The sequence below is a fragment of the Canis lupus genome, chromosome 13 (assembly GCF_011100685.1).
Source record: "Canis lupus familiaris isolate Mischka breed German Shepherd chromosome 13, alternate assembly UU_Cfam_GSD_1.0, whole genome shotgun sequence".
In the NCBI taxonomy this organism is placed as follows: domain Eukaryota; kingdom Metazoa; phylum Chordata; class Mammalia; order Carnivora; family Canidae; genus Canis; species Canis lupus.
In genome coordinates this window covers 34331466-34346914 of record NC_049234.1, presented here as the reverse complement: position 1 = coordinate 34346914, position 15449 = coordinate 34331466, and the positions used below count along the sequence as shown (strand labels likewise).

Sequence of the window (15449 nt, the reverse complement as noted above, 5' to 3'; positions counted from 1 at the left end):
CTTGGCGCCACACTCAGGAAGCCTTTCTTTACATCTCATTCCTCTGAAAAACAACAGGGGGAGGTTTTTTTTTAATTTTTTTGTTTTGTTTTTGTTTTTCTGTTTTTTTGGGGTTTTTTTTTGGTTTGGTGTTTTTTCTTCTTTTTATCCCCCCCCCAAAAATGCCAGTGTGTGTGTGTGTGTGTGTGTGTGTGTGTGTGTGTGCGTGTGTGCGGGTGGTGGTGGTGATGTTCTCACACTTGTGACAACTGTCGCTCGCTTTGGAGGAATTAAACATGCATCCCTCTGTAGGGTCAGCCGTCCCACTGTCACACTGTTGCACCATGTGGATGTCACCGCCACCCCACACCCCACCCCTGCCTGGCTTGTTTCCCATGGACCTGCCGAGAATTTATGTCTGCTTTCTTTGCACGTTGGATGGGTGAAGAACTGGGTTTCTCCTACAGGACGGAGAAGAGAGAGCAGTGGAAAGGAAACAGAGGGTGTCAGAGATAGTCGCTCTCCCCACCCCCCGAAACTCATTCTCTCTCTCCCTCCTTCCTACCGAGTGACTTGACTCCCGTGTGCTATGGCTGTGGGCTCCTGAGGATGGAGCCAGGGAGGGGGGCTGTCTCTGAGAAGCCACTGAGGGCCCCCAGCCCCGTGTCACACAGGAGCCCCTGGGAGCTCTGGCTGCCAGGGATGGCTTGAGTTTTGAGTTTTGGCTGGCAGCCAGGGAGCTCAGACCACAAATATGAATCTCTCCTCTAATACCTAATCAATAAGTGGAGAATTGCCTTCTCTCTGTTAAGTGGTTTGGTGGAACGTTGCCAGGGAGCCGTCAGGCTCCGCATTCCTTTGCACTCCTGGGAACATTTGAAATCTGGGACGAGTCCTCCCCTGCAAAGTGATATTGAGACATTTAATGAATAGGAAGTGCTGTATCACAGCTGTGATGGGGCCTCGGCATTCAGGAGCACGAAGCACCAGGACCACCACCTACCCCCCATCACCGACAGATGACAGAGACCCCGTGGAATGCATCACACCTGAGAAATTTAAGTCAGGACTGCTCCTCGGGTCTGGCTAAATTCATTTGAAATTCACTGTACTTTTTGATACTGTTGAGAAAGCGATGCAGACATTTGCAAATTGCAAAATAGAGGGTGCAATGAAAAGCAGGTACTCCTCTACCAGGGTATCCCTTATGCCCCCGACCCCCTCCCAGGGTCCGTCGCGGGACATTTCCCTTGTGCCCTCCAGGGTCCGTGCATGCAGAACCATGTGGTTATAAATCTGCATCTCCCTTTTGCTCAAGCCCTGGAACATACCAGATTTTGTCCGTTATTTGTTTCTTGTCGAGGCGTATGTGTTGGAGCTAGTTTCAGGCCTGCAGTCTTCCCCGTCCTTGGCTCTGGGTCACGGCCATGGCCGTGCCCATTTCCAGCTACCATCTGGCTTCCCCTCCCCTCCCCCCTGTTGCTACCTGCCAGCAAGGGAGTCCTGTGACACCCCGAGCTCGCCAACGTGGCCGCCTATTTCCAGACCCACCACCAACAACCAGGACCTTATTGGTCAGACTCCAAGTAGCAAATTGGGCAGAGGACTGGATGGGGCTGTGGTTGTCGTGGTTCCCAAGTCACTGATCCAGGTCTTCAGAGTCTGGGTCAGAGCTGGGAGAGTCCCAGTCGGTGTCATCCCATGAGGGCCCACTAACGAGGAGGGAGCGGGAGGTTCCAGCAGGCCTGTGTGCACCTGCCTGTCCTCTTCTCACTGACGTGCTTCTTCCCTCCTCTAGGGAGATCCCGGGAACAGAGGTGACAAAGGACCTCCCGGTGGGAAGGGCCAGCCGGGCGACCCTGGAATCCCTGGTCACAAAGGCCTCACGGGCCTGATGGGCCCCCAAGGACCGCCCGGGGAGAATGGAGTGGCCGGGCCCCCAGGGCCTCCGGGCCAGCCAGGATTTCCAGGACTCAGGGTAAGGATGCTGGTGCTGCCTCCACCTCGGGGGATGCTGATGAGGTGCGTGGCCTTCAGAGGGACCAGGTTCCAGACCCCCCTCTGAGCCTGCCCTCCCATATCTGCCCAAAGGGGTAAGGGGACCGTCTCCCGTCAGGTTTGTCCCGCTGACTAGGTGAGACAGTGTGCATAGCTCGGGCGCGCCCCAGAGCAGAGCCCCCTCCTGCTCCCTCCTCTAGTGCAGTGACTCCTCGGGACCAACGTCCTTGGGCTCTAGAGCTCATCTGTCCCCGGATCCTGCACAGATGGTAACTGAGAACCCGCTTCCCGTGGGACGACCTGCCCGCCCAGGGCTGCTGCCTCTGCCATTCCTCTGTCTGCCCATCTGGGCCACTCACTTTCCCTCTGGGTCTTGCTTTGCCCAGACACCAAAGCACAGGCTTGTTTAGTGTTTTTTCCCCAAAACGTACTTTATCCTAGTGCCAGGACTCTTGTTTTACACAAACCTGTAACGTGAGCACACACTGGAGAAGAAAGCAGAGCCGCCCAGGGAAGAAGCGGTGGAGAGGGTGGTTTCTGAGTCCAGGTGACCTCACCTTTCCTCTCAGCAGCACTGTGGTCCCCTGGGGACCCTCCTGTCTTCGGAGCGTAGGTCCAGGTGATCTCCGATGTCACTGGTAGCTCTGACACTCTGGTTCGGTCACTTCTCAGTGGCTGGGGTCTGAGACTCTTGGCCAAGTCCAAGAGGGGGACCGCAGGACATGGGGTGCTTCCATGGCCCCCTGGGTCCTCGCTGAGCTCTCCTAGTCCTGCTGCTGCAGCTAGCGATGAAAGTTCTGGGATGAGCATAAAAGATTGAGCAGAAAAGAAAAGACAATAGGGACATGGAATCCATGTCGTGCAAAGGCTGGGTGCCCTGCCAGGTGCTGGGGCTGCAGACAGGAGCGCCAGGAGACCCTCAGGGTTCCTCTAAGAATCCCCTGTTGTGGACGCCTGGGTGGCTCAAGGGTTGAGCATCTGCCTTGGGCTCAGGGCGTGGTCCTGGGGTCCTGGGATCGAGTCCCACGTCGGGCTCCCTGCATGGAGCCTGCTTCTCCCTCTGCCTGGGTCTCTGCCTCTCTTTCTGTGCCTCTCATGAATAAATAAAATCTTAAAAAAAAAAAAATCACCTGTCACCATGTGAGCCCAGAGGCAGCACTCTGCTTCTCTGGCCCATAAACTCATCAGCTTCTATGAACCAAGCACAGGATTGTAAGGCACCTGGGTAGGACCAAGGAAACAGAGCAAGGAAAGCCAGACCCTGGGAGCCAGAGGACCCAAGCGGATGGCCAGGGAAATCTAAGAGGAATCCATGGGGAGGCAGCCAGTGAGCTGCCCCAGAAGTGAACAGGACTCTGGCAGGGAGAGACGGGGGCCAGACCTCTCAGGTCCAGCGCTGGGGAAATGGCCTTGCAGGGAGGAGCCCCTACTAGGGAGTGTGACGGGTGTGGACAGAGGGGTGGCCGAGGCCTCTGGTCACCGTAGGGGATGGGAGGATGCTGCCCTTGTGACTGAGGGAGAAGGAGGTGATTCTGGGTGTGGTAAGGCTTGGACCAGGAAAAGGTGCCACGTGTTGCCTGTGCCCCTTCTTTCCGGAGCCATCAGGGGTCTTGGGTGGCCAGAGTCACCGGGGAGAGAAGTAATTCGGCCTTCCCTCCCTTGCAGGGGGAGTCCCCCTCCGTGGACACGCTGCGACGGCTCATCCAAGAGGAGCTCGAGAAACAGCTGGAAAGTGAGTAGCTGGACTTGCCTACAGCCTTGGGCACATACAGGCCTCTGGAGAGCCTGGGAAGCAGCCCCTTTCTGGGAAAAGGCTTTGGGAGAGCAGCTCGTGTGTAGAAACCGTGCCAGAAACGTGAGGAACACCGTGCAGGCTCTAGACACACGGACCCCTCTCCAGAGCGGGTCTTTACCTCTGCTTGAAGACCTCTAAGCTAGGGCAGCTCACCATCAACAGAACCCACTTTGCCACCACGAGTCATTTATTCTGTGCTTTCAGGGACCCAGATTCCTTTCAATCCTGCTGTACTGATGATTTATTGTTAAATCCCACGCTGTTGCATGAGCCTGGTACACAGCAGGTGCTCAGGGAGGGAACAAGGTCAGAAGTAGCAGTAATGCCAGTACGTGGGGCTTGGCATCCATAGGTCAGGTGGTCTCCTAAGCACCTACAAGGTGATGCATGGAAGCCTCCATGCAGGAGGCTTGCACCCCCAATGATCAGGAGGTGTGCTTGATTGTTAGGAGCAGAGAGGCCAAGTAACTCACCAGAAGTGGAAGATGTGACAAGCGTCTGAGCAGGATTTGTGTGCAGACAGCAAGCCCTGCTCTTACACGCCACCTGCTCCTGAGTGGGAGCTGTCCCCACTCCGCTCCATGCTGGAAGGTAGTTGGGGAGGAAAGTCATGGACAGTCTATGACAGGGAAGGCCAGACACCCATAACTCTTCAGGACCCAGGTGGACGGAATGGGAGGGCACATTCACTCGCATGCTCACATCTCAGGGAGTTATTTGCACCAACCCTATGTCAGACTGAGTTGAGTATAAGGACACAGCATTGGACAAGATGCCCACCCCTCCCCCCAGCCCTCTTAGAGTGTCTGGGCCAGCACAGTCCCTCTCCACACCCAGGAGAGCCAAAGACCATTACCTGGAAGAGATGGCAGGGGCCTGGGGTTTGGGTGAGGGCGAGGGCGAAGGCTGAAGAAAGGAAAGGAACCAAAGGCTGGGATGGCGGTTGCCCCTGGGTGGGTCATGTCCTGAGGCCTCCTGCGTGGGCGGCTCTGAGCTCTGCTTTCTGGGCGTCAGAGTTGCCAGTGACAGAAATGACTTCAGCCCTTGGGGAGTTTCTAGCCCAAGAGCAGAGATAAGACCTGTTCTGAAAAAAAGATTCGGATGGAGCATCTGCTGGGCGGGGGCCTTTCTTCCAAATAGCCTTTGAAGAGGAAGCACAGCTCCATGGCAAGGATGAGGAAATTAAGGCTCAAAACGGTTAAACCATTTGTTCATGTCTCAGGCAGGCCTGCACCCCGCCTGCCACCTCGTGTAGGAAGATGGGAGGTCGATGCTCATGGGAAGCCAATCACCAGGGCACTCAGAAGACCCTGCCCCTGCCTTGGTTTTACCACCAAAACCCTGGGGCTTGGGTGACCCTCCAGCCTCTCTGGGATCAGTCACCTGCGAGAAGCGCTTGGGCTTGACTGTGTGATGGTCTCCCGGTGGCCATCAGATGGGAACTGTATCCCCTATGTGGTGGAAAGCCATTGCACCTCCAGGTTTTTAACCAATTCTATAGCCTTAACATTAGAATGTGAGGATCCTTGATGACCTCACATCCAGCACTTAGTGACTTAGATAAGTCACTGTATCGCTCTGTAAGCCACTAAGTCTCACCCCCTGCCTCAACCTCCCCAGCTGACAGTTATCACAACTCCTCCTGCTGCAGGAGGGACTGTCACCGCCGCCAGCTGTGCCATGATAGGTGCCAGCAGCGTCCACTGAGCACAGTCTTAATGCCCGTCCTCACACTCTGCCCGGTGGGGCAGGTGGGATCTGATCTCATTGCCTCCATTTGCCAGACAAGGACGTGAAGGCTCAGAGAGGTCAAGGAGCTCCCTGGAGGCCCCGGCCGGCGGGGCTGAGCTCGGTGGGCACGCTGCCCATGCTGGGCCATGGTTGATGTCGTCGCTCCTCTGTGCCTCCTACAGTCTCCTGAGGCCCAAGCTACACAGGGAGCCCCGGCCCTCATTTTGTCCGTCTCCCTCCTTCGCGAACATCTCTGTTTTTTCTCCTTCGTAGCCAGACTCGCCTACCTCCTGGCCCAGAGGCCGCCGGTGCACATGAAGTCATCCCAAGGCCGACCCGGGCCCCCGGGGCCCCCGGGAAAAGATGGGCTTCCAGGCCGAGCAGGCCCCGTGGGGGAGCCAGGACGGCCCGGGCAGGGGGGTCTGGAAGGACCCTCTGGACCCATGGGTCCCAAAGGTGAGTGAGGACCCAGAGGAGCCACCGGTGGCATGGAGGAGGGCTGGAGGGAGCACCCCTAGCCGAGTGTGCATAACTGGTCCCACTCCCTGCCACCAGCTTAGTCTCACTCTGGGTTTTGGCATCAAGTGATGTTTTCATCTGTACTGGAGGTTTTCATACTTGACATTTTTGTACACATACGCTTCCACCAGGAAGAGCGGACCAGCTGCCTCCCACTCACTCCTTGCTCTCCCTGTTGCCCCTGCTCTAGTTGCAGGGGTGGCACCAGATGCCCCCTTTCCACTTCCGAGGTGAGGGCTAGCTGAGGAAGAGAGATGTTCTGTCTCCAGGCACGTGGGGTGTTGGACGCCAGCTTTAGAATGCAGCCAAGTGGCTTGGAGCTGCAGCTGGAAGGGCTGCCACCTCTCCAGCTCTCAGGTAGAGGGCTCACCTGGATTGGGCCGCTCTGGGCAACAGCAGATCTCTCCTCCAAAGGGCAGCGCCTGACCCCCTTAGTGATGGAGACAAGCAGGCCAGAGTGCACCCTCTCTGCAGGCAGGCAGGTGGGATAACAAGAGGGAGGACAAAAGCCAGACTCATCAACCAGATCATGAGCTCCTCTCTGGGGAGAAATGAGCATGGGGTGGGGGAGGAGTGAGTGCAGGGGGAGGAAGGGGTAACATGGTGGAGTGAGCCTAGGGTGAGTACAGGTGGAGGAGAGGTGAGCCTGGGGTGAGTATAGGGTGTGGGAGGGGAGAGCCTGGGATGAGTGCAGGTGGGGAAGGGTGAGCCTGAGGTGAGTGCAGGTGGGGGAGAGATGAGCCTGGTGTGAGTGCAGGTGGGGACAGGTGAGCCTGGGGTGAGTGCAGGTAGGGACAGGTGAGCCTGGGGTGAATGCAGGTGGGGGAGAGATGAGCCTGGGGTGAATGCATGTGGGGACAGGTGAGCCTGGAGTGAGTGCAGGTGGGGACAGGTGAGCCTGGGGTGAGTGCAGGTGGGGACAGGTGAGCCTGGGGTGAGTGCAGGTGAAGGAGAGATGAGCCTGGGGTGAGTGCAGGTGAAGGAGAGATGAGCCTGGGGTGAGTGCAGGTGGGGACAGGTGAGCCTGGGGTGAGTGCAGATGGGGGAGGGGTGAGCCTGGGATGAGTGCAGGTGAGGGAGAGATGAGCCTGGGGTGAGTGCAGGTGGGGGAGAGATGAGCCTGGGGTGAATGCATGTGGGGACAGGTGAGCCTGGAGTGAGTGCAGGTGGGAGAGGGGTGAGCCTGGGGTGAGTGCAAGTAAGGGAGAGATGAGCCTGGGGTGAACGCAGGTGGGGACAGGTGAGCCTGGAGTGAGTGCAGGTGGGGACAGGTGAGCCTGGGGTGAGTGCAGGTGGGGGAGGGGTGAGCCTGGGGTGAGTGCAGGTGGGGACAGGTGAGCCTGGGGTGAGTGCAGGTGGGGACAGGTGAGCCTGGGGTACAGAAACACCAGATTTTGGCTACCACTGGAGAGTATGGACATGGATGCCCCTAACATCCTCCTCTTTCCCCTGCTGCTTCCTTACTAATTCTTCATTCATTCATTCATTCATTCATTCCCTATAATGTTTTTCCTACTGAAAATCCTTTTTGTTGTGCTCAAGTCCTAGCTCTGCTGGTTCATAAAACAAAATAAATGAACTAGCTGTCAACAAGAAAGCATAAAGCGTAGGAAACACCAGACTTGGACAGAATTGACTCAGTGTGGCAGTTACAACAATAAATACGAATGGTCTAATGTCTCCATGAACTTGCAAAATTTCAATTTGGATTACAAAAGAAAATATGTTGCCACAAGGAGATTTCTGGAAACAACAGGGAAAAAAAAAAAGTGATGAAAAAAAAGTTGAGATGGTTTAATCCAATGTGTGTGGTATGAACTCACACATGATCTTGACTTTCCTCCCTGAGAGAAGGGACTATCTCTGAAACTTCCGTGTGGTTTTAACTTGCTGTGATGGTACTTAGCACATTCTGCTGCGAATAGGAGTGCTCTTGTGCCCTGTTCCATCTCTTCCTGGATGTGAAGCTTCTTGAGAGTAGACCTGTTGTCGTAACTGCCCACAGGGTCTAGAGTGTTGATTGTTGTCACCCAGGTCCCACCGGTTCAGGTGAAATGCTGTGAGAGCCCGGGAAATGCAGGCAAGCATGAGTGGGTATAGGTTGTCAGGTGTATGTACTTGAGAGAGAGCGTGCAGCTGTGTGGACGTGTGTGTGTATACACAGGAGGGCTTGTGTGGCTGTGTAGATGTATGTGTATATACACAGGAGAGCGCTTGTGGCCTTGTGGACGTCTGTGTATACATGGAAGAGACTGTGTGGCCTTGTGGACGTGTGTGTATACATAAGAGAACTCATGTGGCTGTGTAGATGTATATGTGTATACAATACACGGGACAGCGCATGTGGCTGTGCAGCCGTGTGTGTGTGTGTGTGTGTGTGTGTGTGTGTGTATGAGAGAGAGAGAAACTGTGTGGATCTATGTGTATATATACAAGGCAGAGAGCATGAGGCTGTGTGGACATATGTGTGTCTACACAGGAGAGCACGTGTGGCCTTGTGGATCTGTGTGTGTATACAAAGGAGAGAGCATGTGGCCTTGTGGACGTGTGTATCTCTACAGAGGAGAGTATGTGTGGCCATGTGGACATGTGTGTGTCTACACGGGAGAGTGCATGTGGCCGTGTACACGCATGTATGTGTACTGGGGAGAATGTGTGGCCATTTGGATGTGTGTGTGTCTACATAGGAGAGAGCGTGTGGCCGTGTGGATGTGTGTGTGTGTACCAGGGAGAGAGCGTGTGGCCATGTGGACGTGTGTGTATCTACACAGGAGAGTGCGTGTGGCCGTGTGGACATGTGTGTGTACCGGGGAGAAAGCATGTGGCCATGTGGATGTGTGTCTGTCTGCATGGGAGAGTGCGTGTGGCCGTGTGGACATGTGTATGTACCAGGGAGAGAGCGTGTGGCCGTGCACATCTGGGTGGCCATGTCTGAGTGAGTCTGTGTGTGTATATGAGTGTGCATATATCTTTGTTAGTTGTGTGAGAACGTGCATGTGTGTGCACGTTGGGCCACGTGCCCCTGGACGGGTGTTGCCATGTGGCTGAGCGTGCTGGCGGGGGCGATGGACGCTGCCGTCTGTTCTGGTGCTCACATGCGTGTACCTGAATCAAGCGCATGCTTGAGTGTGAGTGGCTGTGAGTGAGTGTGAACGAGCATCAGCGGCCCAGGGTGCAGAATGGCTGAGCAAGCTTGGTGGGGGGAGGCTCCCGCGCCCCCTCCTGCCCTGCACCTGCTCGGGGCCACCCGTGCCCACCCTCACCCAGGGTCTCCACCACCTAAGGCGCGTCTCTCTCACAGGTGAGCGAGGAGCCAAAGGAGACCCAGGTGCGCCTGGAGTGGGCCTCCGGGGCGAGATGGGCCCGCCCGGCGTCCCAGGTAGGGAGAGCTCCTGGGGTCCCGGGTGGGCGGCCCTCGGGGTGAGTGGGGAGTCCCCCGCTCCCCAGGGACAGCAGCTGGTCGGGGCTGGCTTTGTCTGAGAGGAACTAGGAGCAGGGATTTGTTCTTCCCGAATCTTTCTAAGACGCCAACTTCTTGACTTGCATAAAAGGACAACTACCACAAACCCTAGTAACCCCCTGAGTTGTTGGGGTTTCTCCCATGAACCGGTCCTGAGGAAGCCTGGCTGGGAGCAAAATGGGACCAGGCAGCGTGGGGAACTCCTTCCCCTTCATGCTGTCTCCTTGGACCCGATGACGTTCGTTTAGGGTGGCGTGACCGGGCCATCCGTCTTTCCCGCCATGCACATGGTGGGGCCCCGTTACTATTTCTCAGAAGGCGCATGGGGCCGTGCTGGCCCGGTGGCCAGGTGGGCAGCACACGCCTGGCTCATGTGGGGGGCTCCCTGGGCCGTGGGGCTTGCAGTCCTGCAACCTGGGCAGGTTGGCCACGTGGGGCCACCTCAGGGGCACAGCCGTGCGGTGGCCCAAGAGGACGGGTGTGAGTAGAAGGTGGAGGTGAGGGCAGCCCGGTGGCCCAGTGGTTTAGCACCGCCTCCAACCCAGGGCATGATCTTGGGGTCCCGGGATCAAGTCCCGCATCGGGCTCCCTGCATGGAGCCTGCTTCTCCCTCTTCCTGTGTCTCTGCCTCTCTCTCTCTGCGTCTCTCATGAATAAATAAATAAAATCTTTTTTTTTTTTTTTTTTTAAAGAAGAAGGTGGAGGGGACTAGACTGGGGTGTTACCCAAGTCCACCTGGTTGAGGTTCCTGTTTTTATTTAATTCTAGTTTATCTGACCACGTGGGGGCATTTCTGAGTATGAGACCTATGGGTAATTCTAATTTTAGTATTTATATCTTCTTGATTTTCCAAATTTCCAGCCCCAGATGCATGTTGCTACTCCTATTAGAGAAGAGAGCCAGAAATATATTTTCAAGATTTATTTTTTGACAGCTTGCCTACTTTCTAATAGCTTCTAACATTAAAAATATTCTTTTTATTTTTTAAAGGCCTTATTTTTTTTATTATTCTTTTTTAAAAGATTTTATGTATTTATTCCTGAGAGACACAGAGACAGAGGCAGAGACATAGGCAGAGGGAGAAGCAGGTTCCCTGCAGGGAGCCCGATGCGAGACTTGATCCCAGGACCCCGGGGTCACGCCCTGAGCCAAAGGCTGGTGCTCAACCACTGAGCCACCCGGGTGTCCTGAAGGTTTTATTTTTAAGTAATCTTGACACCCAATGTGGGGCTCAAACCCACATCCCCAAGGTCAAGAGTCATGTGCTCCATTGACCGAGCCAACCAGGTGCCCCACGAATATTTTTAAAATAAGGCAATTCCAAATAAAGATTAAAAGGCAGAACAGAAACCGTTTAGAAAGGGGAAATACTTGGATGAGGATGAGGTTTAGGTAGTGACCGTACCTCAGTGATTCTCCTCTGCAGAAGGAATCAGTGACACTAAAAAAAACAAAACAAACAAACAAAAAAAAAAGGCATCAATGACGCTGGTCGAGGCAGGACCATGGATTAAATCACTACCAAAGCACTCACGAATTTTAGAGTTCGTGAAATGTCTGAAGACCTTTTTAAGGGGAAAAATGTACTTTTTTGCTTCTTTTATAGGGAGACTCAGATTTTCTAACATGGTGACTCAAGAGGTGATAGGGTTAGCCAAAACACTCAGCGGCGAGCTTCCCAGTGGCCGAAGCAAAAAGGGACATAGATTGATCATATATAAAATCACGATGTTTGCTAAATATAGGAATAGGAGTTTGCCTATTACTGTAATATTTCTGAGTCTAAATTAGGGACCATCCATCGGACAGTTACTCACATCTTGTTTATATTATCTCTGGCCCCGACTTTCGGAATAAGTGAACGTAGTCCAAGAACACAGTTCACATTTAACATACAGATAGAGCCTAGAAACCACAGACTATTCGGGACACGCTGGACACCGGGTAACGGAACATCATCGGGAATCTCTAGGGACACGTGAATGGGGGCTGATGGTTAATGAGGAGGACTTGGCGCCCCACTCACAATCCAGCTGTGTCTCCTAGAACCGCGTGGGAACACGTCCGCCCCGTGTCCCTGCCCCCCCGCCGACCCCTCCTGCTTTCTCCCCGAGGGCCCCCTGAGTGCTGCCCCAGTCCAAACAGTGTCCTGCAGAGCAAGATGGCCCTGCTTCCTGGTGTCAGAAGGATCCTGAACCTTCTGTTCTGTTTTTTTGTTTTTTTTTTCTCCTTGGCCCAGGTCAACCCGGGGAACCTGGCTATGCTAAAGACGGGCTCCCCGGGGCTCCCGGCCCTCAAGGGGAGACCGGACCAGCAGGACACCCTGGCCCCCCGGGACCGCCCGGGCCCCCTGGCCAGTGCGACCCCTCCCAGTGTGCCTACTTTGCCAGCCTCGCTGCACGGCCCAGTAACGTGAAGGGCCCCTAGAAGATTCCAGAATGCCGGGAGGCCAGCGGTGGATTTCTGAAACTTGAACTCAGAGCCTGATAAGAAGCCAGAGGTCTTGAAACATTGCAGCCATGTGTGTGTGTGTGTTTTTGTTTTTGTTTTTGTTTTTCGCTTTTATCATTTGTGTTTGTCTTATTTTCCTGAGAGACCTCCACATCATTAAAACCAACAGATGCTGCCGGTCGGTCAGATTATTATTAATAATATTATTATTATTGTTTATTATCGCTATTATTGTTATTATTGTTATTATCTCATATAATAAGGCTCCGACAGTTTCCCCCTCTTGTCCGAAGCTGGGAGAACTTGATCGTGGGGCAGTGGGCTGTTTCTGGGTTCTTCTGACAGCCCCCCTGTGACGAGCAGCTGCCCATTTTAAGGAAACTCTTGGTGCTATGAAACCCCTGACCAGACACTCGCCGGATTTACCTCTTTCCTCAAAAGGAAACTAAGAAGATGAGGCGATGGGTTTCTGTCCCTGGCCAGGCTCAGAGGGCGCCGCTTCCCAGGAGGGACAGGCGAGGCAGGAAGGGAAGGAAGGTGCAGACATGAAGACTGGCCTCAGCTCCCGATGCAGAGCGCAGGTGCAGCGCACAGAAGCGGTCCTCGGGGAGCACTCAGCCACCTCACCGCCCCAGGTCCCGGATGTGAAGTCACGGCACTTGAGTTGACACGGCTTCGTGCGATGCTGCGTCCGGCCCGAGACAGAGAGGCTGGTGCGGAGGAAGCGTGTTACCTTGGCTCCTGAGCCTTGGATAGGACTCCTTCTAGCCCCTCGCTGTTGGTGTCACTTTAATGGTGAAATAAAGGGGGTCCGACGACCACTGTCGCATTTTCCTGATGGTGGGCAGTTGGCCAGGGTACGGGCCGGGGGTGCTAGGAGCTCTGTGCCTCCAGGATCCTGCCTTGGAAATAAAGTGCATGGAGTATATGTGTGTACCTGACATGCCCACACAAGCAGGTGCTCAATAAATCTGAGTTTCCTCCTCAGTTTGGGTGACGAGTCCTTCCTTTTTATTTTTTATTTTTTTTTCCAAGATTTTATTTACTTATTTGAGAGAGAGAAAGCAGGAGCAGGGGGAGAAGCAGAAGGAGAGGGAGAAACAGACTCCCCGCTGAGCAGGGAGCCCGACTCGGGGCTCTCGATCCCAGGACCCCAGGACCTCAGGATCCCAACGTGGGGCTCGATCCCAGCACCCCGGGGTCATGACCTGAGCCAGAATCAAGAGTCCGACGCTTAGCCGACTGAACCAGCCAGGTGCCTTTCTTCTTATTTCTTATTTTTTTTTAAGATTTTATTTATTTATTCATGAGGGACACAGAGAGAATGGCAGGGACACAGGCAGAGGGAGAAGCAGGCTCCATGCAGGGACCCTGATGTGGAACTCGATCCCGGGACTCCAGGATCACGCCCTGGGCCAAAGGCAGGAGCTAAACCGCTGAACCACCTGGGCTGCCCTCTTTTTTATTTTTTAAGTGTTTAAATTTTTTAAATGTTCTTTACAGCATTTTATTTATTTATCTAAGAGAGAACATGAGCAACAGGAGGCGCAGAGGGAGAAGCAGAGTCCCCACGGAGCAGGGATCCCAGGCCCCCAAGGTCCTGACGGGAGCTGAAGTCAGATGCTCCCCCAACGGAGCCACCCAGGCGCCCCTGACGATTCCTTATCTCCAGCATCCGTCTGCATGTGAACCCCTTGAGTTCTGGGACGAATGCTTCTCCTCTGGGGAGCCTCAGGCCACGTGTTGAGGCCACTTGCAGACGTGCACGAGGGTGAGCCAGGCCCAGGGATCTCCGTTTCCATTCACTCCCCTGGGACAGCTCTGTCTTCTACATTTTTGGCAGAAGCCACCTCGATGTGCACATCCATGCAGGGTCATGGGGGAGCGCGGGGTGGAGCAAGGAGAGGAGGAAGTTTGGTTTCAGTCGGGTGCTGACGTGTGTCCGGAGTGCGGCTGATTGACCAGGGCCTGAGAGAATTACTCGTTAAGCATGGGGTCAAGTCTTCATTAACTGACTCGTGACTTGATTGATCCATCCCTTTATCTGTCATGCACCCAAGCACAGACTAACACGCCTATGCGTAATCAAACAAGTCCTTTTTATCACGTCTATGCCACACGCTTCTGATCTGGGGACCGAAAGTGCTGGAAGTCTCCACGAACAGAGCAGTATATTGCCATGATTTTAAAATAGGCTCCGAAAGCTGCTCTCCTTGGGTTGGTGGGTGCTCATTCTGGGGGTGAATGTGTGTCAGGGTCTGAGGGCCGTCGTTCTGGAACGTTTGGCGACAGGCTGTTTATCCTGACCCCGCATGGTGCCCCCTACCATGCGCTGCTGTTTCCTTCTTTAAAAATGCTCCATCGCCATCCCCTGACTAGCTGTCATGACCCACCAGTGGGTGGGGGCCTAGACTTTGAAAATAGCACTCTGGCCTAGAGGGAGACTGAGGCATAGAGAGAACTTGTCTCAGGCTGCAGAGCCTTGGGGGGAATCCAGTTCTCTGATGCCTTGGACACGTTTTTTTCTCTTCACCTTGCATTTTGCTCTGAATTTTAAGCCGTTCCTCACGTGTGTGAAGAAAGAAACTAGAAGGGCTCATACCGCAGGAAGCGTGACCTGGTGAGACCAAAGGCTTCTTTGATCATTGGGATTCTCAGGCACTCGAGTGGGTCCCCGAGAAGAGCCTGGGTATTCCTCTTCTGGGGGCCCTGGGGCCGGGCAGCTCCGTGGTATGGCTCGGGAGGGCTGTGTCTGCGCGGCAGGAGGAATGCATGCTCTGCCCTGGTGCTTTTCCAGGCACGGGGCTCAATGCATTTCTGGAAACTGAAGCACGGTTGAGTACTTGCATAGCTGCCAGTTTAGGATACATGAATATGGTAGACGAGGGGAGTGTGCGTGTTGGGGGCGGGCCTGGGGTGTGCGTGGAAGGCAGGACTCTTTATTAGAGATCTCCCGTCAGCCTTCCCAGGTGGTGCTTCTAAGCCAGGCCCCTCTGTGGGCCCCGGGGCTCTGGAGGGGCCTTGCGAGGAGCCGGGAGGACAGAGGGGGACTCCAGCACCCCTCAACCGGGAAAGCTCTCATTGCCTCAGTGTCTCTGACGTGGGCGGTCCTCGTGGCGGGGCCAGGGTCCCACCTCAGAGTCCCTCACAGTGCTCTGCAGGCTTTGGCCTCCAGGCTCTCCCGGCGTCCCGGAGGCTTTCCTGCCTGGAAGTGCAGGGCGGCCAGTTCCCGCCCAGGGTGACCCTCTGTCCCGGGCTGTGGGAGCACAGAAGGAAGGCCTCCGCCTCCTCGCTCTGGAAGGTTCTTTCTGAGGGACCGCAGCTTGGTTCTCAGACTGTCCCCGGGGCAACAGGACCTGAGTAGCCCCCAGCGGTGATCTACCCAATAACCCATTCTTGGGGCTGTCCCTGCCTTCTCCCTGCCTCTCTGTCAGATAAGCTACCCCTGTGTTCTGGGACCAGGCTCTGCTTTCAAGGAAACCCCACCAAGGCAGGTGTCCACGGATGACCCCTTCG

General features: G+C 54.9%; 2 protein-coding genes across 2 annotated transcripts in view; both read left to right on the top strand.

The window, feature by feature from the left end:
- The window catches only part of COL22A1 (collagen type XXII alpha 1 chain), a 269313-nt gene extending 256412 nt beyond the window's left edge, over positions 1-12901 (top strand). The window contains 2 exon segments of the mRNA XM_038555601.1: positions 9324-9401; positions 11722-12901. Coding sequence (XP_038411529.1) covers positions 9324-9401; positions 11722-11909 — 266 coding nt within the window. The 3' untranslated portion in view covers positions 11910-12901.
- Positions 1764-6118, top strand: LOC119876929 (collagen alpha-1(XXII) chain-like). The gene is made up of 3 exons (XM_038555600.1): positions 1764-1957; positions 3643-3709; positions 5777-6118. Exons 1-3 carry the CDS (start codon positions 1874-1876, stop codon positions 5965-5967), a joined length of 342 nt encoding a protein of 113 aa, XP_038411528.1. The 5' UTR covers positions 1764-1873; the 3' UTR covers positions 5968-6118.
- Positions 12902-15449: the final 2548 nt, after the last annotated feature.

Bases quoted from the DNA above. Each gene is read 5' to 3' on its own strand.
- LOC119876929 (XM_038555600.1), top strand. From the start codon at position 1,874: ATGGGCCCCCAAGGACCGCCCGGGGAGAATGGAGTGGCCGGGCCCCCA. The intron at 1,958-3,642 runs GTAAGGATGCTG...CCTCCCTTGCAG, and splicing joins CAGGATTTCCAGGACTCAGG to GGGGAGTCCCCCTCCGTGGA. The intron at 3,710-5,776 runs GTGAGTAGCTGG...TCTCCTTCGTAG, and splicing joins GCTCGAGAAACAGCTGGAAA to CCAGACTCGCCTACCTCCTG.